This window comes from Pituophis catenifer, unplaced genomic scaffold (assembly GCF_029215685.1).
Source record: "Pituophis catenifer annectens isolate HBS135680 unplaced genomic scaffold, rPitCat1.0.hap2 SCAF_1, whole genome shotgun sequence".
Taxonomy (NCBI): Eukaryota; Metazoa; Chordata; class Lepidosauria; order Squamata; family Colubridae; genus Pituophis; species Pituophis catenifer.
The window spans coordinates 236,183,980-236,210,165 of NW_027256881.1; the positions used below are offsets into that span (position 1 = coordinate 236,183,980).

General features: G+C 40.3%; 1 protein-coding gene across 4 annotated transcripts; it reads left to right on the plus strand.

The window, feature by feature from the left end:
- Positions 1–4,448: 4,448 nt before the first annotated feature.
- SMTNL1 (smoothelin like 1) lies at positions 4,449–24,232 on the plus strand. Of its 4 annotated transcripts, XR_011599699.1 has the most exons (9): positions 7,578–7,739; positions 9,150–9,701; positions 12,371–12,509; positions 13,196–13,250; positions 13,819–13,989; positions 18,019–18,121; positions 19,486–19,637; positions 21,620–21,827; positions 23,888–24,232. XR_011599699.1 is itself a non-coding variant. In XM_070931216.1 (8 exons), the coding sequence occupies exons 2-8, from the start codon at positions 9,213–9,215 to the stop codon at positions 21,762–21,764; spliced, it is 1,254 nt and encodes a 417-aa protein (XP_070787317.1). In that variant the 5' UTR covers positions 4,449–4,517; positions 9,150–9,212; the 3' UTR covers positions 21,765–22,756. The 4 variants fall into 4 exon arrangements, 3 of the variants coding, with proteins under 3 accessions (XP_070787317.1, XP_070787309.1, XP_070787297.1); XM_070931216.1 differs by lacking the exons at positions 7,578–7,739; positions 23,888–24,232 and adding an exon at positions 4,449–4,517 and having other exon boundaries at positions 21,620–22,756; XM_070931208.1 differs by lacking the exons at positions 7,578–7,739; positions 23,888–24,232 and adding an exon at positions 4,561–4,611 and having other exon boundaries at positions 21,620–22,756.
- The last annotated feature ends 1,954 nt before the right edge of the window (positions 24,233–26,186 follow it).

The window sequence follows — 26,186 nt, forward strand, 5'->3', positions numbered from 1 at the left end:
ATTGTGGTCACTGAAATACTTGGCATTCCAATTAAGTATATTTAGTTCATTTCCATTGTTCTCCTTTATATCCATTTTTTTCTTTCAGTTCAATCATGTTTAATTCTTGAAGACTGCCTGGACTTCCTGCAGTTTTCCTGACATTTTTTTCCAGAACTGATTTTGCCATTGTCTCCATTTTCAGGCTGAGAGAAAGTGACTGGACCCAGCTGGCTTTGGGCCTAAGGCATGGAGTGGTCTTCCCAATTCTACCCTGATGCCTTAACCACTACATCAAGCTGGCTCTCATCCTATTATTTAGGTATATTTATCATCTGTTAATTGATAACAAACAGTAATGCGTCTAACAAAAAGGGACTCTCATGTTTGGTGTTCATTCATTATAAAATGTACACTCTCCAATATTCTGCAACAATCATTTCTGTTTTTTGTTTTTCTCCTTAAGACTGAAATATTGTTGTATAGGACCTCTACAAGTATATGCTCCCAGAGCAATGGGGTCAACAACTTCACAACATCTGGACAGCAGGTAGGGTGGTGTGGCCCAAAGAGGGGGGGGGAAACCCTGGCAATTATAGTTCAGATTTAAATTGTTTTGTTAGCTGTTAACCATTTCAAAAACCTAAATGCTCTGCATGTAACAAAATATTATAGCAGTTGCTTTCCTGGGGATATGTTTGCATCATAGACGTAAAATAGTTTAATGGTTCTTCCTTCTGCCCAGGGACAAACACATGAACTGGTTGATTCTCTGGACTGGAATAGTTACTACAGTATAGGCCTTTCAGAATCATTTTTTGCTGTGTTGCAAGTAATGCCAATTCATTCAAGTCAAATGCCTTGTAAAGGTTCTTGACTAAAAACATGGGTGCTAGCAAAGATTAATTATACGAAACTTGTCATTCAGACTATTTTAATCAAGGCTAAATTTGGAAGCCCAAATGACAAATTTGTCTGTTCTTTTGCCCAACTAATTGCAGTCTGTCTGCCTGTGACTCACTAAAAAAGAAATCAATGTTTCTTGAGTTTGACCACAACTCTGGCTAGAACTGTCTCTTCATTGAGTGCTCGTATTAGGAGGGTTAGAAAATACCTGTATCATGCAGTAGCTTTTACTGGCTGCCATTGCTTTTATATTTAGTAAGTAATTTGAGACCATCTTTGTGTATCTTGTTATATAAAGAGCAAATAAAGCCATTTCTTGCTGCTGCCCATGAATCAATACAGACTTGATAAGAAGAAGCTCATCCCAAATAAGCATGGTTTGTTTACTTTAGACAAAAACCTGCAGTGCGATGAAAAAAGAGAGTTCCTCTTGATCATACAACAAATGAGATAGGCTGTTGAAAACATACTATTTCTCTAATTAGAAGACCAATTCCTAGCACCAGATTTAAAAAAAAAAAAATATTTTATTGGGCTTATGTCACTCCAGCCAACAACTGATTCAGCAGATGATAATCCTATCATTCTATCTTAATCTAAGTAAAGAAAATTATAATGGCAAAAATAGTCCAAACTAATAATTTTAAAGTACTACATTGTATAGCTTTCCTACGCAAGGAATAATAATCCTGTAGAGTCATATACAGAAGGAATTTCAATCATCTCCCTGTCAAAGGTCCTTTGAAATAACCAAGTTTTAATTGATTCTATAAATTCTAATAATATTGGGGCACATCAACATGTCCAGAAGGCAGCTTAGGAAGAACAAAAGTAGTAAATCAGTGCTTAGGAAGAAGATTACCAGAACCCCAACATGGTTTCAACCTCCAATGTGTATATTTTTTCTTTGGAGACAAAACACTAATTAAAAGTGAGTATTTTTCTTCTTGTAGATTGTTGATGTAATAAACTCTTCCTAGACACCTGGGTATGGCGGCTTCATAATGTATTACATGCCTTTCTTCTAGTTGTATTCTGGTGAGGAAGCTCCTGTGTAATAAAAGTAAGGTTTGTTTTTGTCTCTGGATCACAATGCAGTTCTTGTTATTGTTCTCCATCCCTATGTCTTCTCCCTGTTATAGTCTAATTTTAGGAACTCGGTCTTGTTTGGCCACAAGGCGTCAGAGTAGCTTCAGAAATAAATAAGTGGGTATAACCAACTGGACTTGTGTAACTGTCATACTGAAGAGGTTAATCCCATAGTTTTCACCAGATTTTCACTGTCACCCTAGGAGCGCATTATAAACTAAGTCTACCAGAGTCCTTGGCAAATCATATATTTAAACCATGAGTTCTTCCAGCAGAGAGCTATCTCAGTTTTGTTCCCATAGCAGTGTTTACAGCAAATACTTTCTGCCAGGTTGTGAAAGATGGAAAAAAGAGTGTTGACAATATTTGTGCAACTTGCGTTGCCAGTGCAACATAACTCTTGTAGATTTTTTTTTTCTTCAAGGAAACATAACTGAAGTGATGATATTCAAAAACATATTTGCCCAAATCATAATATGAACATGTTTTTTGACATTGCATCCTTAGAAATTGCTATCTAAATGCTAAATATGATCTGCAGTTAGCATGTCCCTTAGAAGAAGGTTGCAACTCTAACCATTCCTAATAGATATTGTTCCACTGAAGCCAGTGAGAATCCATGTTGGAAGGAGATAGAATGAAGGTTAGTTTCAACCACAAAATGCTTTGTTTTCATATTTCATATATACCGTACTTTTCGGAGTATAAGACAAACTTCCCCCCCCCCAAAAGTGGGTGAAAATTCTGGTGTGTCTTATACACAGAATGTTGCTGAAGCCCCACCCACTCGCCGACCCCCACCCTTCAGCCATTTTTGGCCTCCGCGCGTCGTGTTTTCAGCCTCCGCACGCCCTGTTTTAGACCTGTTCCAGGCTGCAGGGATCACCACAACACATCACTGCGAATTGCCACCTCTGCGCATTGCGTTATTCGCCTCTGCGCATAGCGTTTTCAGCCTCCTCATGCCCCGTTTTTTGTCTCCGTGCGTCGCATTTTTGGCTGGTTCCGGGTGGTGGGGAGCAGTGCCGGCTGCAATCCCCACCGCCTGGAACTTGCCAAAAATGCGACTCATGGAGGCCAAAAATGGAACATGCAGAGGCCAAAAACGCAATGCACAGAGGCTGATAATGCAACATGTGGAGGCGGCGATGGGCTCTGGCGATCCCCACAGCGTGGAACAGCTGATTAGTGGTATTCCGGGAGGCCAATCCAACTGCCAATCAGCTGATCATGCTAAATCAAGCTGCGATAACGTGCTGAAGCTGACCAGGCTGGTTGCTGTTTGCTGCAAGGACACTAGCCAGGTGAATACCGATGGATGCTGGTGGGCAGAGGCAGAATTTGTTTTTTCTTGTTTTCCTCCCTAAAAACTAATGTGTGTCTTATACTCTGGAGCGTCTTATACTTTGAAAAATAAGGTAATGTATCAAAATCTCCACATAACTCAATTTTTTTGATAGTTGATAAGTAAGCTACAATATCAAATTAAAATAATTCAAGCAAAGCTCTCTTTGCTTTATCCAAGATGAGTGAGGTGCACTTGTCTCTTGATGAAACTGAATATTCAACTTCATTCAGAATGATGACATCTCACTCTCAATATTCCTTCAGACATTCTCCATTTCTGTGAAATTTACTGTTTTTCAAGAGTACAGAGTGTCCCAGGGCTTCTATGGTGCTAAACCCATCTTAAAGAGAGTGCAAAAATGAAGTATGGCAATGTTGGTTCACCCAACGCCCTGCATTGTATCATCTCTAATCCTCAATGAGGAAAAAAGCACTAGAGCCTGGATTCCTGCTTTTATTTATTTAGAACTTTTATCCTCTTACCGAAACCCAAAACATCGTATGCATTAAATAGCAATGCATAAGGGAAGTAAATAACAGTTCTGCTCTAAATGGAGACATTTCATATACTTCTACAGCTCCTTTGATCCTCTTAAGGATATGACTTCTTTTTAAAGTATTCTGGCAGTTTCCTTTGCTTTTCGTATAAATGTTCTTTGAATCCCTGTAGGCCACCTTTCAAATTTCCTTAGAATGTCTGTTGTTTAGCAGAAGTGACAAAGGGCTATGGAAACTGTGTCTATTATTAATAGCACTGGAGTATTCTCCCATACAGCTGATGCCTCGAGAGACCAATACACAGGCTAAAAAATCTCTTACAGGCAGCTTGCTAGACCTCACTTTCCTCCTAAAAGAGAAAAATAGTTCTTTCCTGTGATTCCCTTAAATGTTGAGCTGAACTGCTAAGAGGCTGCTAGCAGCTATCACTCTTTACCTTGTCCTGGCTCCATCTGGCTCTTCTGAGAAGTAGGGGCTATGATTGAAAGAAGCACCTGCTGCCTTCCTGATAAAAATAGGAGTGTTTAGTTACCCATCACAGAATGGAGGGTGGCTGTATCAACAGAGTAGTAAACAATGAGAGAAATGCTGCAGGCAGGCATAGCGATAGGAGTGGGGATTGAGATATTGGCAGAAGAAGTCAGGAGAAAGAAGACACGGAGAAAGTCAGCTAGCCTCAGGGAAGGGCCTACCAATAGGTAGGTGGAGTTTGATTTCTAGGGCATCATCTTTCTAAATGGTCCATAGTAGACTCTGGGCTCGCTAAAGAACTGTTCCTAGGTGTGACTCCAGGTAAGTGTTTATTCCCAAGATATAAGGAGATGGCCATTTGATGACTCTTACACACCATGTTCAGGTCCTAGAGAGCTCAGGTAGGATTTTTATACTCTGGAAGGAGAAATAGAGATGGGAGGGAGGAAACCTCATGGTGAAGTTATACTTAAACGCATATCATGTTCTCCTATCTCCCCCAAAAAAATTTAGGAGACATAAGAAGAATGGTTATGTATGGGAATTAGCTATTCTCTAAAGTATTCACTGAAGAACACTGAGAACTAGAAAAGAAGAAAAGTAACGAAGTGTATGATGCTGAGAGTTCTTCAAAAGAGCAAAGACGGACCATATCCCAGGGTGGCAAGTAATGGCCAGAAACAGAGCCTCCTGATGGATGGCGCTCTGGTTGTGGCATTAGTTCATCAAAAAGGCTCAACTGGTGTTTATTCTAGTTATTTGCAGACCCAGAGCTTTTGATTTCACTGAGTCTTTAAACCAAGTATATATTATACAACCTATTTGATCTCTGATTATTATCCTGTGCTTTACGTTTTATTGCTGATTACTTTTATGTTGCCTTTTTATATGCTGTATGGAATCCTTGTTCATACTTTTTTAAAAAAGTGTTTTTACTATACATCATTCTGAGATTATTTTGGAATATTCAGTCTAAATGTTCATTGAAGGCTAAATTAGGCAATCCTTTTCCTCAGATAAAAAATAAATGTGTTGTTTCTATTTCTCTGTAACTTCCTAGTATTGTTAGTGGTAAAGATATATTTTGGAAGGTACACTATTTGAGTTTCTGTTTATTGTGTAATGTTGAAGGCCAAGAATCTCAATTTCTTTTACAATGGTGACACCTCTGAGAAAACTGGTGTATGAAGGAAAATAGCAAATGCTCTATGATGGAGCTCTCAAGGAGCTTTGGAATGTATTTTCAATTTAAACATATTCATAGAGCTGTAAATCATTTAAAATTTAAAATGCATGCAAGTCAGCAAGGCACAGAACTTCTGCTATGCTTTTCTGGTTTTTTGAAAAGAGAAATAAAGATACCAAGGTTGGTACAAATCTCATATAAACCAATTTCAAGAAAGTTACACGGGACTATACTCTTTAAGATTTGCCCACTTTGCTGCAGACTTTAGTTAGTCTGGTTTCAAGGAACTTATGGCATGTCTGAATATTCAAAGGCTGGAAAGGCATCAACTGGTATTAGAAGGACAAGAATAAGGCAGGCGGTAATACTCAATCATCCAGAATTCACCACAATATTCAGCATTTAGCTCAAATAATGCCCTATATTCTGTGTGACTGGCATGCACAGGTTTTAAGAATTTATTTCTTCAGTGAAATGGTTTTTAATGTACTCAAACTGCTTCTGTGACTTAGTGAATATGCTTATAGCTCCAGTAGAGAAGAATGAAATTTGCACCATTATCCCAGCAGACATACTCTGACACTTCTTTCAAATCTGATTCAATTCTTGATAACTTTGTGGATGTATCTCATCAGCATTACAAAAATGATTTGCCATTGTCCTTCCAGGATGCTTTTTCAATTTCCCAGTCCTGCCTACAGCCCTGACTTTTCCCATCTTGATTCTAATAAGCTCCTCTGACAGTTAAGAAGCAAAAAAGAAAATTGTTTAGCATTTTTAAATCATCTCAGGTCAGCTAAGTGCTACCTCTTAGATGGACAAAAGCATCTATTTCTCCTACGTGTGTTAGGGATATTCTTATATTTTAGTAAAGTTCTACAATGAAAGGGCACCTAAGGATTTCTACAGTTGCTGTAGTGTGACTGAGTTATGAGTATGCCACTGGGAATCCAAGGCAGAAGTGTGGAGATGAAAGAGAAGAACATGAGCACAGTTCAGGAAGGATGACCCCTGAGTGGAGATTGGCTGAAAACAAAGTAGGAAAAAGCCTTGGTGGTGCAGCAGACTAAAGTGCTGTTAAGTAGCACCAGCTGCCTGCAATTACTGCAAGCTCAAATCTCACCAGGCTCAAGGTTGACTCAGCCTTCCATCCTTTCGAGGTAGGTAAAATGAGGACCCGGATTGTGGGGGCAATAAGCTGACTTTGTATAAAAAAGAACACCGCTTAGGGGCCCCCCGAAAGCCCTACTAAGCAGGTATATACAAAAGTATGAAGGCAATTGCTTAACACAATGTAAATCGCCCTGAGCCTCCGGAGAAGGGCGGCATATAAATCGAACCAATAAATAAATAAAATGTGTTTGGAACCAGTCAATGGACATACACAGTTACCTGCCAATGATTCTTTGGATGGTTACATAAGATTCCCATCTTTAGATCATCATCATTGTTCAGTGAGGGACTTTTTCTTGTAGCTCTTTCTCCCTCACTCGCTTTTTCAGGAAAAAGTTTTCTTTCCTGAAAACAATGGGAAACTTCCCCTACAATTCATATATTGAGCAAACAGTATAATAAATGGTGTAGCTTTTTTTTTTTAACTGAAAGAGCACTTTTACTAACAGAGCAAGAGCAAGAGCACTTAGATTTAAATACCGCTTCACAGTGCTTTACAGCTCTCTCTAAGCGATTTACAGAGTCAGCATAATTGCCCCCAACAATCTGAGTTCTCATTTTACCAACCTCTGAAGGCTGAAAGGCTGAGTCAACCTTGAGCCACTCAGAATTGAACTCCTGGAGTGAGCAGTGAGTTAGCCCTGCAGTACTGCATTCTAACCACTGTGTTTTTTTACTAAACTACCATGTGTTTAGTAATTAAAAACTAACAAATCTATTGCTTTCAATAGAATATGGAGTTACAGCCCCCGGAAGAATAATGGGGTACCAAGCGAAATGAGCTAAGAGCCTTCTAGGCATGCTAACTTCTCCACTGTCTTTGCAAATGTCAGGAGGGTATTTTTAGTTGGTGTTACAGCAACTCACTTGCCCCCTTTTCCCCAGAACTGCCGCTTGCTCTTTCCATGTCTGAGTCACTGGCTGTTCCTGGACTTCGTTGGCAGGTTTTATTTAAAGATGATTTATTAAGTGATAAGAAAGGAAGAGGACAGGAGTTTCCCAGCCACCGAGGATCTCTCTTGTGCTTCAGATAATTTGCTCCTTTGAAGTGTTCTCTGACGGGACCAATCTCACCATTAGGCAGAAAGAGGCAAGAATAACAACTTCTAAAACTTTTATGACTGCTGTATTTTTACTGTCACAGGAAGAGGAGATTGTCTACAAGACTGTTGCCTTACATGCCAAAAGTCTTTATACTGTATTTACTTGGAATAACACCATGTATCTTATGCTGGGGATGAGAAATATTTGCTACCCTGTCATAGGCAGAAAAATGTACCGGATTAACCCAGATAGAGGTTGGTGAGTTTAGCCGCGCGCATAGTTCTGCCTGTTAATACTCAAAGAAGGGCGGATTAAAGCACATGTTGCCAGGTTCTGTGTTAAGCCACGTTTTGTGATCTCACACGTTGGATATGAGACTGTAGGTCATGTTTCCTATGTTCAGAAACATAGGGGGATGCACACAAATGCAGCCCCACTTGCACTAGAATGTCCAATAAAGGAGGTTACTCAGCTGCAGTTCTGAAAACTTTAATACAGTTCTAATGGCTCATACTAAGCATATAATCAAATTGTTCTGAAATACAGAAGAAGTTCAGAAGAAGAGAATAGCAAGTGTTTTTACTGTCGTGGATGTGATTATTACTATGTAAGGTGATTTTCAGCACAGCAAAAACTCCAGTTTGGTGATAGTTATAGAATTTTCATAGCTGCATGTCATATACCCGTGATGGTGAACCTGTGGCATGTGTGTCAGAGGTGGCATACAGCACTCTCTCTGTGGGCACGCAAACCATTGCTCCAGTTCAGCCCCGCCGCACATGCACGCACGCCTCCCACCAGCCAGCTGGTCTTCGGGTCTCTGCCACGCATGCACGGGGGTGGGGCGCATGCAGGGGAGACAAGTGCGGCGGGGCCACGTGCGTATGCGGGTGGCTGCCGCATGCACAGGTACAGGGCACATGCGGGGGCCCATCTGTGCATTGCATTTTGGGTTCGGGCGCACACACGCACATACACACACACTTTGGGCACTCGGTCCAGAAAAGGTTAGCCATCACTGTCATATACTTTAGAAGAAAGGTTTTGTGAAGTCAGCCTCTCCTTCCATATTCCTCCTCCTCCTCCTCCTCCTCCTGGCATCTACATTAGATCTTAAGGAATAAAATGTATTCAGTGCAACTGACACACACACACATTCACTGATGACTTCTCTGAGTGAACAGTCCCTCATCACATTAAATGCCCTCAGCTTTTCAGTAGAGTCAGATCACACATTTAACTGCAAATTAGAGATGCCAAGGATTGCCCAAGCAGTTGGGACAAATTAACAGTTACAATATATGTTATTAATTTGTGTAAAAAAAGTGGAAGCCTTTAACACTGAGATTTCATGTTTATTTTTATTTTTTTTCAATATTTATTTATTTATTTATTTATTTATTTATTTATTTATTTATTTATTTATTTATTTATTTATTTATTTATTTATTTCCAGGAGTGGAGTGTGAATAGGCCACTTACTTTGCACTCCATTGGAACAACAGAGAAACCTGGTATTATGGAGACTGGAGAAACCAAAGAACAAGAGAAGAACCAGCAGATCAACGAACTGCAGCAGAAGTCAGAAATGACTCAAAATGCATTTGAAGGAGAGAGTGAGGCAGGAAAAGCAGAGACTGGTGAGAAAGAAACTAAAGAGGACGGAAAGTTTGCAGAAGAAACTGGGAAAGAGGTGGATGATGTAAGTGAATTAGAGAAAGCAAAGATGGCTGCTGGGAATGAGGTGCATGGAGAGAAGGAGGCTGGGGTAACTGAGGCTGCTGGACTTGAGGCAAAGCAGAAGGAAGAATCTACAGAAGAGGCTTCTGAATCTGAAAAGGGGACGGCATCCAAGGCAAGCCAGAAGGAGAAAACAGTCAAAGAAAGCAGCCAACCAGAATCTGAAAGTGTATCTGAGGCCAAAGATGATGTTTCTGGAAAACCAGAAGACCTACAGAGAGAGGACGGGAAAAAGGCTGATGTTTTGAAGAAAAATGCCAAGGAAGAGGTGAGAACAGAATATATTTCAAATTGTAATCATTTGCTTCTTTTCTTTCAAGAGAATTAGCTCCTGGCACTTCTTTTCTATAAAACATCAGGAGTATTTTTTATCCTTCTTGCCCTTGCATTTTCATGTCACATTATTTTAGTCTACGTAACTTCATGTTGGTGGGCAAATCGACAAAATACACTAACCCGGACTAATATATATGTCTATCATTAATTTTAATTTGTTTCCGTTTAGCTATGTGCCAGCTTATATTATGTTTACAACATACCAATACAAAACTTACAGTAAGACAAGTTTTATTATACAGGTAGTCCTCAACTTATGATCACAATTGAGCTCGAAATTTTTATTGTTAAATGAATCACTACAGTTGTTAAGTTAATAACACGGTTGTTAAGTGAATCTGACTTTCCCATTGACTTTGCTTGTCAAACGGTTGCAAAAGGCGATCACATGACCCCAGGGACACACCAACCGTCATAAATATGAGTCAGTTGCCAAGCGTCTGAATTTTATTCACGTGGTCATGATGCTGCTGCAATGGTTGTAAGTGTGAAAAATGATCTTAAGTCACTTTTTTCAGTGCTGTTGTAAACTTCAAACGATCACCAAAAGAACGGTTGTAAATCAAGGACTACCCAAACTATTATTCAACCATTCACAAAGAATGTGAAAGAATTGTTAAATAACAACACATTTATATGGTAACTTGCCTAGTTTTCTTCATCCTTGTTTCTATGTCTTCCAATCATAAGACGTCTGGTAAAGACAAAAAAAGCAAAGAAACTGTGTTACTCTTCCACAGGTACTCATAGGAAATTACAATTGAAGGAACTTTTCCTTGGGAAGATGGTTGAAAGAAGTGGGATCACTTTTTATAGCCTGAGTAGATGATCCGTCATATACATGCTATTCCCAGTCACTGTCATACAGCCCCCAGAATGAACTGATTTTCTGCCACCGAAATTAGCTACCAAATCATCAAAAAACAAAGGCTTGCAAAATAAGAAAACATAGATCAGTTAAGGTTATCTAACTTTCAAAACTAAATGTCCTCATTCAAAGAATGTCACAACTTCTTCCTTAACTTTTCCCAGAATTATCTTAATGTCATTGCAATTCCCTTTGTGGGTTTCAGATATGGGAAGGGAGGGAGGGAGGGAGGGAGGAAGCAAGGAAGGAAGTGAGTTTGTCCTTGTTCTATAGTTGCATAGCAACCTCTAGAGCAGTGATGGCTAACCTTTTCTGGACTGAGTGCCCAAAGCGTGTGTGTGCAGGCGCAAATGTGCGCGCACCGGACCCCCCAAAATGCAAAGTGCCCCCTGCACGCACCCCACCCCGTGCATGCACACACAACCCCCCACATGGACCCCGCCCCCATGCATGCACACACCCCGCACATGTGCCCCCCGCATGCACGTGCAGCCCCTGCATGCACCCTGCCCCCCTGTGCGTGCGTGGCACGGCAGAGACCCAAAGACCAGCTGGTTGGCGGGGGGCATGTGCACAAGCACAGTGGAGCTGAACTGGGGCAACAGCTCGCGTGCCATCAGAGAGGGTGCTGCGTGCCATAGGTTCACCATCACAGCTCTAGATTTTTTTCTGAACTTATGTAGATAGGAGATGACTTTAAACTAGCATTACTTACTTATACTGTAAGTGAAATTAGGTAAACTTTGGATGCAATTTTTAAAAAATGAAAATTACATTATTGCTTTATAGAATTCTCAAATTATGCAGGACCTTCCTACTACGATTTAAAATGAGCTGAAAATGCAAAACTAACCTATATATCATTAGTATTAACTTTTGGGGAAATGACTTGACGGCACCTGTTCTGGGAGGAAAGCCTACAAGAAATTTTGATGAGGTTTTACCAGATGAGTTTATAAAAGGTGCAATGCTGAATATCTAAAACTGAGTAGAAAAAAAATTGAATTCCCTGCTTACATTCTGAAACTGATTAGAAAAAGTCGGAATTTCCAGCCCTGTATTAACTGGATGAACTATTGCTCCTTAGGCTAGAAAGCACAAGGGAAGAATAGCAAGGAAAGGTTTTCAATAGAATCCATCTATGTAGAAGTTTGTAAACTATCATTTCTGTTTGTTTGTTTTATTTATCAATATACACTGCTCAAAAAAATAAAGGGAACAAAGCAGGAGACATCCGAGATCTGAATGAATGAAATAGCCTTATTAAATACTTTGTTCGTTACATACAGTAGTTTTGTGTTCCCTTTAGTTGTTTGAGCAGTGTATAAACTACTGTATGTAAAGAACAAAGTATTTAATAAGGCTATTTCATTCATTCAGATCTCGGATGTCTTCTGCTTGTGTTCCCTTTATTTTTTTGAGCAGTATATATGAATACATAACAAAAAGAAGAACTTTGTAAGGCCTAGTTATGAACAAAAGAGCCGGGGTGCTGCAGTGCTTAAGGATTTAGACTGGGGAAGACTGGGGCATCTCACTGAAGGAGGTGCATTGGATGACTTTGGGACAGTCACTGTCCAACCTAATCACAATGGGAAGTTATTATGGGAGAAGAGAATACTATGCATGCTGCCTTGAGATGCTGAAGGTAAGGCAGAATATAAACCTAGAAAATCAAATGAAGGAAAAAATTAATCTGGTTGACCTTCCCCACCTTCCTTCCCTTCCTGCAGGGTCGAAGTGGCAGCACTTCTGATGAGCCTCTTTCACCAGAACCTGAGGAGGAAGAGGAGGAATTCTGGCCAGAATTCCCTCCTCGTTCTCCTGAAGCAAGTCCACAAAGCCCCACTGAGCTCAAAGGTTTGGAGACAGGTAAGGAAAACGTCATTCAGCCAACTGAGAAAACCAAATACACTAAAGTTGGATAGAATAGACCAAAAGGAGAAGTGACAACCGGGATTTCTTGCTTAAAATAATACCTCCTAGAACAGACTTAGGTATTTTATGGCCTATGGGCTACATCTGACCCTTCGGCTATCCGTCTCCAGCCTGTAGCATCAGTGGGGTGGCAGAGTGGGGCTCCAGGGGCAGGGCAACATCAGTGGGCCTCCACAACAGTCCCAGTTTCTCATGTATCCCCTTGGGAAAATTAATTGTCCACCCTTTATCCTAAAATGTCTGCCTGGACCTTAATCCTAAGTAGATCATTATTTTTTTTACCAGTAAAGCAACAAACCCTCCACAATCAGTGTTTCTAGACTTCATAACTTCCTGCATTACTGCTCAGTCCTTCTGAAGACATTTTTCTCATGACCTTCGCTGATACCTTATTGACAATGTAAGCAGGAATCCCAGTTTTGCCCCCTGTCCCCATCAGGCTGGTCTGTTCTCCATTTCCCTGTAATGATTTATGAAACCGTCTGCTGCTATTTTCTATACTGCAAAACATGGATGAGGGCAAGATGCAGAGGAGATTAAAGAGACCACAGTTCAGACATGGGACAGAGGTTCATTCACAAGGTAAGAAAAACTAATAATATGTCTGTAATCCAATCTAGGTGGCATTACTCCACCAACGACCGCTCCAGAAGCTGCTCCAGCGGAAATCACCAGGTGAGATAATCTCTGGAAGCCTCTCTAGAGGGTGGGCTACATTTGAGATGGACAAGATTCAGGTTTACAAGATATATTGGGGGAGATGGCTACAAGCCTGATAATCGCTTATCAGAACCTGGTGCAAAAGATGTATCCATAATCATTGGATACAAGATGGACAGCAAATAAATTTTCTAAATAAATAAATATACACCTAAGAATTGAAGAAGTGAAGAGCAGATTGAGTTTCAGAGTTAAATATAGCTCATACTGCTAAACACATGAGCCTTCCTTCCTCAAATTTTTTTGCCACTTCAGGTCTATCATTAGATACAGAAGGAAGGAAGAATGGGTGAGCTGGTGGATCCTTCTTTTTAAACCATTGAGAGAAAAGGATCCTTGGCAATTGACTGCAAATCATTGTCTATCAGCAATTCTGCATCTTTTGCCCATCCCAGAGGCTGCATTACCACTTTTTACTCTGCAGGGGGCACTCAGAAAGCAAAGTTCAGCAATGACTGGGATGACCAAAATGGGACAAGGAGTAGTAACAGTGAGGAGAACTGTTTTTATTTCTGGTTCTCAGCCCTGAAGCTGCCCTGAAGGGAGAGAAAGAGCCCCCTTCTGCTGCACCAGAGGAAACAGCTGCTGCCAAAGAGAAAAAGAAGAGGCCTGCTTTTGACCGAAGAGAGATAACCAGGCCAAGGATGCCACCCAGGGGACAGTCCCGCAAAGCCATTGTGGAGAGGTTTGGAGGGTAAGGCCGCTGTGTCGCAGGTTCTGCCATAGTTTGTTTCACTACAGTTTGTTCAGCCCTGCTGATGGATATACCAATAAACCTTTCTGTAGTTTGGCTTACAAAACACGATGGCTAAATGCATGCCTTACAGTAAACCGAAACCAAGGCAATTATATTATATCTTAGCGCTAGAGTGGGCAGTATCTCTCCAGCTGTATGTGGCCTGCCCGACTTACCGATGAAACTCTGCGGCATGGTTTCCAGACATTTTGAGACTGAAAACAAATGAATAATTTAACATAAGCCCTAAAATAGGCTGTGCGTTGAGCTCCACCGGATGATAAATTTGTTCCATTTGCAAAACATCCTTAATGTGCTTCATTTCATTCTCACAGTATGCAACTCCAAAATGTGTTTTATCATACTGCCTAATTCAATGCCATCCACTGCTCACCTATCTATATCCGCAGTCATATTCAGTATCTGAGTACTGAGACAAGAAGACCAACCTATGAATGGCAGTCAATAAAAGTTCAGTCTCCCTGCCTCAATACTCTAATCCAGGGGTCTCCAACCTTGGCGACTTTTAAGATTTGTGGACTTCAGCTCCCAGAATTCAACTCTGGGAGTCCACAAGTCTTAAAGTTGCCAAGGTTGGAGACCCCTGCTCTAATCACCTGGTCCATAGCTTCCTAATTCTACCATAGCACTGCATGAGTTTACAAAGTACCAAAAGAAAAACAAAATTAAAGAAACTCCTCCCTTTTTTTTTTCTGGAACCCTTTCCCTTCCTGTATATAGTGTCATGCATTTGTCTAATATAGGTAGTCCTTGACCTATGACCACAATTGAACCCAAAATTTTTGTTGTTAAGTGAGACATTTGTTAAATGAGTTTTGTCCCATTTTACCACTTTTCTTACCTCACTTGTTAACTGAATAACTGTGGTTGGTAAATTAATAACCCTGTTGTTACGTGAATTTGGCTTCCCCATTGACTTTGCATGTCAGAAGGTGTTGTGGCCCGTCAGCGGCCTGTGTAGCTAGTAGCTGATTCCGACAGCGAGGAGGCTGGTGTGGTGCTGCGCCAGCAGCCTGTGCAGCTGGCACTCAGGTCAGACAATGAGGAGGCTGGAAAAGATGTGGTGCCAGAGGTGGGGATTCAGCCAGGGCCTTTAGAACCTCCAAAAGCTCCCATAAGTGAAGAGGAAGAAGAGGAGGAGCCTCTTCTCGATGCACAGGCGCGCAGAGCTGCCAAAAGGCAGGAGTGGCTCCTCAGGAGGAGGTCTCCTCGAGAGTAAGACTTGGGGCTAATTGGCCACTCCCTTAGCCTATTTAAGGAAGGACGACGACTAAGGCAATTTGCAGGGAACAACTTCACATTCCTTTGCGTCTTAATCTTCTTTATCTTTATCTTTATTTGATTTGTATACCGCCCTACTCCCGAAGGACTCAGGGCGGTGAACAGCCAAACAGTAAAATACATAAATACAAAATTTAAAAAACAGGATAAAATCAAATTAAACAATTTGGCCCAGACAAATTAAAACACCCCAATCATTTAAAAATCAGATTAAAATTTGCATATTAAAAGAAAAGAGGGGAAAGATTAGGCCAGGCCCGCCTGGGGGAATAAAAAGGTTGTTTTTTATTCCGCCAGGAAAAATGATTCTCTTATCAGTTTCCTGCAAATTGCTTCTGGGCATTCTGCCAACCATAGTAAAATTATGGTTATTATTATTTGGTGTCTTGTAGGCTGTTAATGAAGTTAATTAATAGCCTTTGTTCATAAAAGACTGATTTAATTTAGTAAACTAAGGTTTGTTCGGACTTTGTGTGTGCTACATTCTTTGGGGTCCGTAGCTGGGGCAGAACAGAAAGTCGCAAAAGGTGATTACATGACCTTGGGACACAGCAACGGTCATAAGTATGAACCAGTTGCCAAGCATTCGAATTTTGATCAGATGATCATGGTGATGCTGCAAAGGTCGTTACTGCGAAAAATGGTCATAAGTCACTTTTTTTCAGTGTCATGGGAACTTTGAACTGTCACTAAGTGAACTGTTGTAAATCAAGGACCAGGGGTGAAATGCTCCCGGATCGGACTGGATCACCCGATCTGGTAGCGATTTTTCCCTGTGGTTTGGCGATCCGATAGAGATCGCTACCCGGGTGTCATTACTTCCTGGTTTTAACCTGGAAGTAATGTTTTTTTTACCTTCTGTGTATGCGCAGGTGTGCGCGCATGCTTGCTTTGCTCGTGCGCGGGATGTATGCGCTTCCGAACCAGTAAGGAAGGTAAGTAGATTTCACCCCTGTTGAGGACTACCTGTGGTTTACAAAACACTAATCAAGATAGCCTGCTATCTGGCTCATTGCAATGGATGGATTGCTTTGGGAAAATTGTTGGCAAATGTGGAGAAGCCAAGAAAGACTTCTTCTTCTATGGTGCCAGATCAGTCTTGATGATGAATATAGTATTCCAACAAATCCTGGCAGGAATGTATGGTTTCATACCAACATAACTGCACTTGAGAAGTTTTCTCCAAGTTTGGCTGGCTGAAGCATAAGCTATGAGACAAGGGGTATGACAAGCCTTCTGTTCAATGAGAAAGCAAAGAAAGAAACTGTGCTTCACACATAGCTGAAGTGAGAGATTAACAAAAAAAACAACAACCCCAAATCTGATTTTTCAAAGCTTTTAAAAAAGTGGGGTATTTAGAACTTTACTGTATGCTACTGCTGCTTTATTGAAGGGCCATTCGATAAAATGAAGGTGTCGTGCAATGGAAATTGAGCATATTCGTCACACAATGTACCTTAACATTGAAAAAACAATCCCCCCAACCCAAAAAGAAAATCCCAAAATTCTAGATACATATATTTATGTAGCTCACCCAGTACTGCCTTGTTTGCCTCACTGTATCACCCAATTCTGCTCTTAATGTAGAAAAACTCTGTAATCCCTGAAGAGCTAAGGGTTACTCATACTTGGTTTACCACAATATAAAAACCCGGCCTTCCCCAAGCAGCATCTATCATCCCCAGGCAGCACTGGCCACTATTATCATCCAAGACCATTTATAAGGGGACATGTTTAAGAAGTGTGACTAGATCCAACTGCCACAATAAACTTCAGATATTGGGCAGCGAAAGCCCACACTGCTATCTATACTCCAGAGCAGTGATGAAATCTAAAATTTGTTACTACCAGTTCTGTGGGCGTGGCTTGGGGGGGTAATGTGACTGGGTGGGCGTGGCCATTTTTTTTTTAACTTTTAAAACCATTTTTTTCTACAACCTCTTCGGCAAAGAGATTGTAAAAAATTGCTTTCAAAAGGCTCTGACGATCCCAGCTGAATTACCTGATCGGCAGAGACTTTTTTTCTTTTAAATGCTTCTGACGATCAAGCAACTCAGCTTGGATCATCAGAGGCATTTAAAAGAAAAAAAGGGGTTTTTTTCTTTTAAAAGCCTTTGACGATCCCAGCTGAGCCGCGCAATCATCAGAGGCTTTTTTTTTTACTTTTAAAAGCATTTTTTCGGCCGAAGAGGTTGTAGAAAAAATGCTTTTAAAAGTAAAACAAAAGCCTCTGATGATTATGCGGCTCAGCTGGGCGGGGGGGGGGCAGGGATTTTTGCTACTGGTTCTCCGAACCACCCGCCTCCATCGCTACCGGATCGGGTGATCCGGTGCGAACCAGGAGCATTTCACCCCTGCTCCAGAGGTGTCTGCACAGCCAGGCAAGTCCATCAGAACACAACCATATTCAGCACCTCTAGAAAAAAAAATTTGCCCGACCAAGTGTTTCTCTTGCACAAATTATAAAATGCATACATATTTACACAATCAAATTAGATAGCATATATTGCTACAAACCAGGCAGATCTCTGTCCCACATGATGTTCAGCAGAAAATACGGTAATAGGGATAAAAGGGACTTGCACCAGCCAAATCTCATAGGATCTGCGTATGATTAAAAAATACATTTGTTTATTCTCTACCTTCCTATTCCCTCCCTTTCTACCCCTTAATTGTCTTCCAAAGGGCTGCAACTGGTCCTGCCCCCAATATCAAGAGGACTGGAGGTGCAAACACTGTGAAGACCATGTTGCTGGAATGGTGTCGGGCTATGACCCGTGGCTATGAAGTAAGGTATCAGCTATGAAATGAGAACTTCTCCAGTGCCCTTAAATGTGTCTGTGAAGTGAAGTAGGCAAGTTGGTTTCCCTTGGAAGGTGAAATCAGGTTTAGAGGGCACCAGTAATGCAACAGCAGGAAGGCCTTTGTGGATGATCAGAATTTAAGAGATGTGAAGACAATATTCCCCTAGTTCTGGCAAACTTACTCCAACATACTGTACTTTACTCAGAAGTGAGTATACATCTTTCTGGGTTTTAAAGAGTATTTGGGAAAGCATCACTACCCAGAGTTAAAGACTATGAAAGACTATGTAGTACCCCCCCCAAAAGCCCCCTGATACTACTTTTTGTTTGTATTGTCTTTTTGTTGTTGTTGTTGTTGTTGTTATATATACAGTAATCCCAGGGAAATTTCTTGATTCTGATGGTATTCCAAATTCTTGCCCTGTTTTTGATCAGAGTTGGAGAGCAAAGGCCTGGAGGCATCATAGTAGAATAATCTCTTCTGTGAACTAGGTCAGGAAATACTGTACTTCTTTGTGCGATGCTGGTATTTTGTTGTTATTAACCAGCACATGCTCACTATCATGTGAATATGAAGACTCATGTGTGCAATTTTAGACTGTACTGTTTTCTCATTATGCTTTATATTCAGATGTTGAATTTCACTCAAAGAGTTAAGAGAATGAGTTCGTGAACTAAAAATCTTAGTTGAAGGCCAATATACCTCACATACTGAGATTGTAACATACTTTGAAGTTATAATACCTAACCTTTAGTGAAACTGTTAGCATACAGTCAAAATGGTGACATATGTGTTGATAATTCATGTACTACAAAACACAGGGCCTATCACAATATTACTAACATCCAGCAAAATAGACGAAGCCATCGCAGTATCAGAAATTGTGGCTTCACAAATCATGACCTATAATGCAGGCAGGCTTGAAAGATTACTGAAAGATAAATGATGGAAACATTATGTGAAATTTTAAAATATAACAGTAAGGTGAAGTAAGAATGCCGAGCACACGGGGGCAGTAAGTTAATTCTCCATCGTCCTTACAATTTTTTCCTTTCACTTCCAAGTTACAATTAACAATGCTCAAAAAGAGGAGGATGTTAACACAATAATCTAGATTCAGAATGCTCCCCAATTACTGCCATATTTTACAGATAACTATTTCATGTCATATGTAAGTAAAATCCATTCACACAACTTGTTCCAAGCCAACAACGTGTTCTACCAGAATGATAAGTTTATATTAGATAGACAGGAATGCATGTTTCAGTCACTTGCTAGTGCGGGAAAACCTAAAAAAGGAGAAGTGGTTGACCTTTTGTGCTTACTATCTCTTTTTCTCATTTTCAGCATGTGGACATTCAGAACTTTTCTACCAGTTGGAAAAGTGGCATGGCTTTTTGTGCCCTCATCCACAAGTTCTTTCCTGATGCCTTTGACTATGCAAACCTTGACCCAGCAAATCGGAAAGAGAATTTCACCCTGGCCTTCTCTACTGCTGAGTGAGCACTCCCCTCCATTCTAGACCTCTGGCCACAACCAGAGGTCTAAGGCAGGCTGAGTCAGGGATGAGTACTAACTTCCAGAAAGGGTACCATGGTGTTAGTAAATGTGTGAAGTTATTCTCTGGAGTAATTTTGCCCTGCCTTTGACCTCTACTGTTATATAGTTCATATGAAATATCAGTGTTACAAAAGATCAAAACAGTGTCCAATAACTGATCAATTAAACTGGCAGATGTGCAAATGTTGCAAACTTTAACAGGGATTAAAATTGTAGCATGATCAAAAGGCCTTCCAGTCATACAAGCAGCAGGATGTGGAAAGGGCAGGGAGGCACATAACCTCCCAAACTAGGGAAACTTAGAGAAAAGCATATAGAATTATCTTCATATGCAGGTACAGTTGTGTAGATTTTATTCTGTTACTTGAGCTCCATACCATGTGGGATGTACAATCTGAAATCTTGCAGCTTCCTTTTAAACTGACTGGTGGCTAAATGTTTGGCATCATATATTTCTAACCATAAATCCTGTCTATATTTAGCAGCAATATTTTGGATCAGTTTTAAAGTTTATGAAAAATCTCCCTAGGTAACCCTATATGCAGCAGACTGCAATAGTCTAATTTCATTGCTATGAGAAAAACATAGATGGCCATGGCCTAGTTATCTTTACAGTATTTAGGGGTGTCTGCCACTGACAAATGCCCCCCCTTTTTTTGCTCACACTTAGCATTTAGACATCCCCATCTAAGATTCACACAAATCCATCAAGCTGAGAATCTGAATTTTAAAAGAAGAATACAGACTTTTACAAAGAGATTGACCTTCATTTCTCCAATCCATAAAGTTATCTGCTATTAGTTTCCCAACTTCTTTGGGTTGATCCATATTCCTTCTCAGATAGCCAGGATCAGGAATATAAGTATAGTCAAAAATATTGAAACATCCAGCTACAGTACATCTATGAGAATTAGCAATATCAGAACTGAGATTCAAAAAGTTTTTTCGGCCCAAAGCTAAGCTTGAAACCAGACTATAGAATTTTAAAAACCCTGGAGTTATTATCTTTTATTTGTTAGCATCTCTTGTTTTAAAAAGAATGATTGTAACCGGCACATAGTGAGGTTTGCTAAGAAGCTCTTCACCACGGCTTAACACAGTAGGGATTGCTTTACAAGGAAAAAGTAGTTATGTCGTAGTTGATCAACCTTCAGCTGTTAAGCATGATAAAACAGGAAACTTCAAGAAATCAACACACCTTCAAGAACATTATCATAATAACCCAAGTGTCCTCTGGATCAGATTAAAATCTAATCTAGAGCAGAACTGTGTTCTTCAACAGTTAAACATAAATTTTGAGAATCTCCCACTTGTCCTTCAATAGTGGTATTGACATGCACACTATTGTATCTCTGAACTTGGAGGTAGTATATAACCATCATAAATAATAATCAGTAATTATCTACTCTACGAAGGACTCAAACCAAGCAGCAACAGACAATTACTTTTAGGACACCCCTTACCAAAATTGCTAAATCAGTTAGTATGCTGGTGAGCTGAATAAATATCAAGCTTCAAGATAACATTAAGCTCTGAAGGAGAGAATTCAAAGCCTTTGAATAGCCAGAGTAAGGACCCATTCTGAAAAAGAAACAGGAGTCCTTGCTAGAACAAAGGAAAATGATAATCAAAAGCAAGAGTAGGTTCTGCAATTATTTTATGTTCCCCAAAGTTTCAAAATAATTTCAGTGACTTATGGTGTACCCAGTGTTACTCTAGTGCTATAATGAAATTTATTCAACTTAAACAGGCAAGAGGTTCAAATTCACTATCTCCTTGGACCTCACCATGATTTTGCATCCTGATCCAGTTCTCTAGAATAAGGCTTGTTAATTCTGGGGAGGAACAGTTATACTCAAGCTGCTTTGCCAAATTATTGAGGTATGCAGCATAGTTGACTATTTGTCCATCTTTTTTTCAGGAAATATGCAGACTGTGCTCAACTTCTGGAGGTGGAGGACATGGTGCGCATGAGTGTTCCTGATAATAAGTGCATCTACACCTACGTCCAGGAACTTTATCGCAGCTTGGTGGAGAAAGGGCTAGTAAAGACCAAGAAGAAATAGAAATGCAAAGCAGGCTTTGGTTTGAGGCTCATGGGAAGCTATAGAAAAACTTGGTGGGGGCAGGTAAGAAGGTTTTTGTGGTTCTCATCTTCAAAGGGGACTAGCTTCTTGAAATTCTTGAATCACATTAACTGCAATTAGATAAAACCAAAAGAAATTGAAAAATAATAGAAGGTTATTTCTCATTGGTAGCACCTGGCAAAGAAGAATTTTACGTCATAATTTGTTTTTGTTTTAAACTATTCCCCCATCTTCCAGATCTAGCACAGAACACCTACACATATTTAGGTATGAGGGCTAAAAAAAATTAAAGTTTCATATTTAACTTAAAAATCTTCAACATATTCCTTGGAATTTTTTATTTTATTTTATTTTATTTTATTTTTTTGCATAACCAATGTTATTGTCCCACCCTCAGAATTTGTTGTGGCCCGCCAGCGGCCAGCAGAGCTGGCAGCAGATTCGGACAGTGAGGAGATTGGGGAGGAATGTGGGCCAGTCCTGGAGTCTGGGGAAGGCTCGGACAATGGCTCTGAGTCAGAGGCAGAGAGGGGGCCAAAGCCATCTGGTAGTTCTTTGCTGCCTCCAGAGTCTCTGGAGTCTGACATTAGCAAGGCAGAAGAACAGCGTGAGCCTGTTCCCAGTGTGCGCATGCGCAGAGGTGCCAGGAGGCAGGAACAATTAAGGAAACAGGGTCAATTTGGGAATAAGGCTTGGAGATGGTTGGCTCCTCCCATAAGACATAAAAGAGAAGCGAACGGGACATGAGCTTTTGCAGGAAGCAATTAGTTCATCTGGCCGATTCAAGATTTGAAACTTCTGTTTGTGACTCTGTGCCAAGATTGGCCTTGCCCTGCATCTGGAAATTAGCTCTTTGGCAGCATTCCACATGAGATAGGTGGGTGTTGATAACTTTCCTTGAAAGACTGTTTATTAAGTTTTGCGGACTATAAATGAAAGTAATTTACAGCTGTATGAATTAAAGAGGTTTGCCGGGACTAAATTTGTGCTGTTTAATTTCTAAGGAAGCCTAGATCAGAACAGAATTTGGGAATGATGCTCTTATTGGGATATAGTATATTTTCCTTCATGAGTCTCAATGCCATGTTAGTTTATTAGCTACCAAGTAATATAGTATCTCCTTAAATGGAAATGTCCATTCATGATGTTGCTCCTTTATTTGGTGGAAAACAATAAAGGATAACACATAAAGCCCTGGTAGTGCAGCAGACTAAAGCACTGTTATTAACATCAGCTGCCTGCAATTACTGCAAGTTCAAATCTCACCAGGCTCAAGGTTGACTCAGCCTTCCATCCTTTCTAAGGTAGGTAAAATGAGGACCCAGATTGTGGGGGCAATAAGGTGACTTTGTATAAATATACAAAAGTATGAAGGTTATTGCTTAACGCATTGTAAGCTGCCCTGAGTCTCCAGAGAAGGGCGGCATATAAATCAAATTTTAAAAAAATGATTCAAGAAATGCTTAAAGATGTTAAAGGTGTTTGATCCCTAGAAAAGTTCATCGTGATGGTAGGGATCTTAACATTCTCATTACTGGAAAGATAAGCCATTTTGGCTTGCAAGACCATTTTATTTCTAGATAGTCTGTTTAAATGAACAGACTATCTAGAAATAAAATAAATGTTGCTGTTTCCAATTCCAGGTGATTGTCAGAGGTCTAGCTGGAGCATGTCGGTGCAGTAAAAATGGCACATAAAGAGAGTTACTCGTGAAAAAATAATCTCAGGCAAAAGATGGAATACCAGCAGAGTGTTCTAGCAATGACTGACCAGGTGCCCTGTAGATATGAGACTTTATGTATTAAGATCCCCAGTCAACATGTCCAACCTATGTGGAGGGCTCTAGATTGGGAAAAAAACTTTATTCAACAGCTGGATCCTTTCCACATTAAAGCTGGTAGGATTTCAAAGAAACATAGGGCTATGGTCCTTCTATATCCAATTGGCAGGCAGGCTGGCCTATAAACCCACTTAGAAACACTGTAGAAATGATAGTGGTCGTTGGGAAGCTATGCTTGGAACCATCCACCATGCTTGGCTTCTGTGTTTTCTCCAAGACACCTCAAATTTGGATGTTTTTTTTTTTTTTTTAAATTTTTCAGGCAGAATGCAACATGGGATGTAGCCAGGCTAAAAGATATATATATTCTGCAATTTCCTGAGTATGGCACTGGAATCAACCGCTGCTACTTAACCCCGACTAAAGTCTACTATGTGCCACCTGAAAAGAGCAGGAAAGGAACACTTAATAATGTCATGTCAGCACTTCAAACATCTGGTGTTTATGGAAGCAGAACTGAGCCTGCTGCAAAGACACATGACTCAGAAGCAGTGTGTCCTTCCAGATGTTACCATCAGCAACCCCGCATCCTCTTTTTGGATTGCAAAAGCCTTCCTGCAACCCATGCTGCCATCACCCTTTCCCTTACCAAGCACCGGTTCCATTAAAGCACAACTGCACCAAGTCAAGGCTGTCACACTGTATTTTTATGCTGCATTCTGTTTTAGCAACGGCAACTCAGGTGGCCTACAGCATGGTTTCCAAGGGAGAATGCAAACATGCTCTGTTTGATGTAGCTGCCCGGGCATCTTAAAATGGTTTGAGCAACACGACATACGTGACCCAATCTTACGTTTGTTTCCTAAGAAATAAGCTCCTCTGCATTCAGCTACTCCCCAAACCATTGAACTTTGAGCAAAGAAATCACACTGTGCAGATAAGAGGCTAAGAATAAACAAGCTGACTGGAGGGAGAAGTGGGGGGGAATTCCCTCCTTTGTTGGTTTACAGGAAAAGTGCTGGACAAACATCAAATGACAAAGCTTTCAGTATGGGGCAATGAAAACCTCTCTGGAGGCAGAGATTTACATGTGGTGATTTTGCTCTGTTCTCGGCAGCTTGGAAGGATTTTGGGGAGGAACAAGTTGAAATTGTTCAGAAGACAGCTCATTTTACAAGATGAGCTGCAAACAGGATATAATTCAGTGTAAAAAAATCTCCACTTTGCTTCTTCCTCCCACTTTTAAATATAAACACACTATATTCAGAAAGGGAGGAAGAGGAGGACAAGGGCTTTAAGCCTGAACTAAAGAGGGAGGAGAGCTGCAAACTGTTTCTTATTTATTGAAAACAAAAGACAGGTGTACATGCTGGTATTTTAGGTTGCAGAAATACATATTCCTTTACAGGCCTATTTCCAGTGGCCAATGCAAGTGATGTTCAGAGGAAAAGCTTACTTTAAAAAGGGGGGAACTTGAAAAGAAAGCAAGTCTTAGGAAAGCAGTAGGAAATCAAGATCTAGTGGTTTAATTCTGCTGAATAGAATAGAATAGAATAGAATAGAATAGAATAGAATAGAATAGAATAGAATAGAATAGAATAGAATAGAATAGAATAGAACAGAACAGAACAGAACATAGAACAGAACATAGAATGGAACAGAATGGAATGGAATAATAGAACAGAACAGAACAGAACAGAACAGAACAGAATTCTTTTATTGGCCAAATGTGATTGGACACACAAGGAATTTGTGTTTGGTGTATATGCCCTCAGTGTACTTAAAAAGAAAAGATATTGCTCATGTCTCAATGAGATTCCTGCTGCCTGAAGCCCTTCAGCTCAAGCCCAAAGGAGCTGTGCTTTCTAAATAATGAGAGGCAATTCATTGCTTCTTCTCTCCTAGGTCAGACGTGCTGAACTAAAACTTAAAAGTGGTATAATCTTTGGAGGTAGTTTTCAAACTGTTGTTCCTGAACAAGTGAAAAGGGGAAAGGAAAAAAAAAAAGAATTGATGCAAAAATATAGTATCAGTAAGTGGACAAGGAAGTTACAAAAGTTGTACAATTAGGGCTCAGTATATTATTGATGAAGAATGAACCATTTAAATATATTGGATTTTTTTTTCATGGTTCATTCTTCATCAGTGACATACTGAGCACTAACTGTACAACTTTCTTATTTTAATAATAAGGAAAACGATTTTAGACATCTCTTTGAATCTCTGCACTGAGTGCCACAGTTTCCACTACTTATTATTTAAAGATATCACAAAAAAGCAAGAAACGAGCACTATTGAGAACATTGTATTTTGCTTCTAACTTCCCCTTTGTTATACTCTTAAATGATACTTAGTATCAACAACTGATACTATCTTTGGAGTCACTGGACAGTCTTGGTGCACATCATTGTGATCTATGAGACTGATTCAACTAGACAACAGCACACACACACGTGCACACGCACAGTGCATTGACCAAGAATCCCTGCTTGTATTCTGGCCTATGTTTAAGCACTGGACCAGGAAGAAAAGCATCTGAAGAGGCTTACTTTGCCTGCTCAATAGCCCTCTCTAGAGATGTACAATAGCTGTCTTCTATGGCCCCTCCACCCACAACTGAG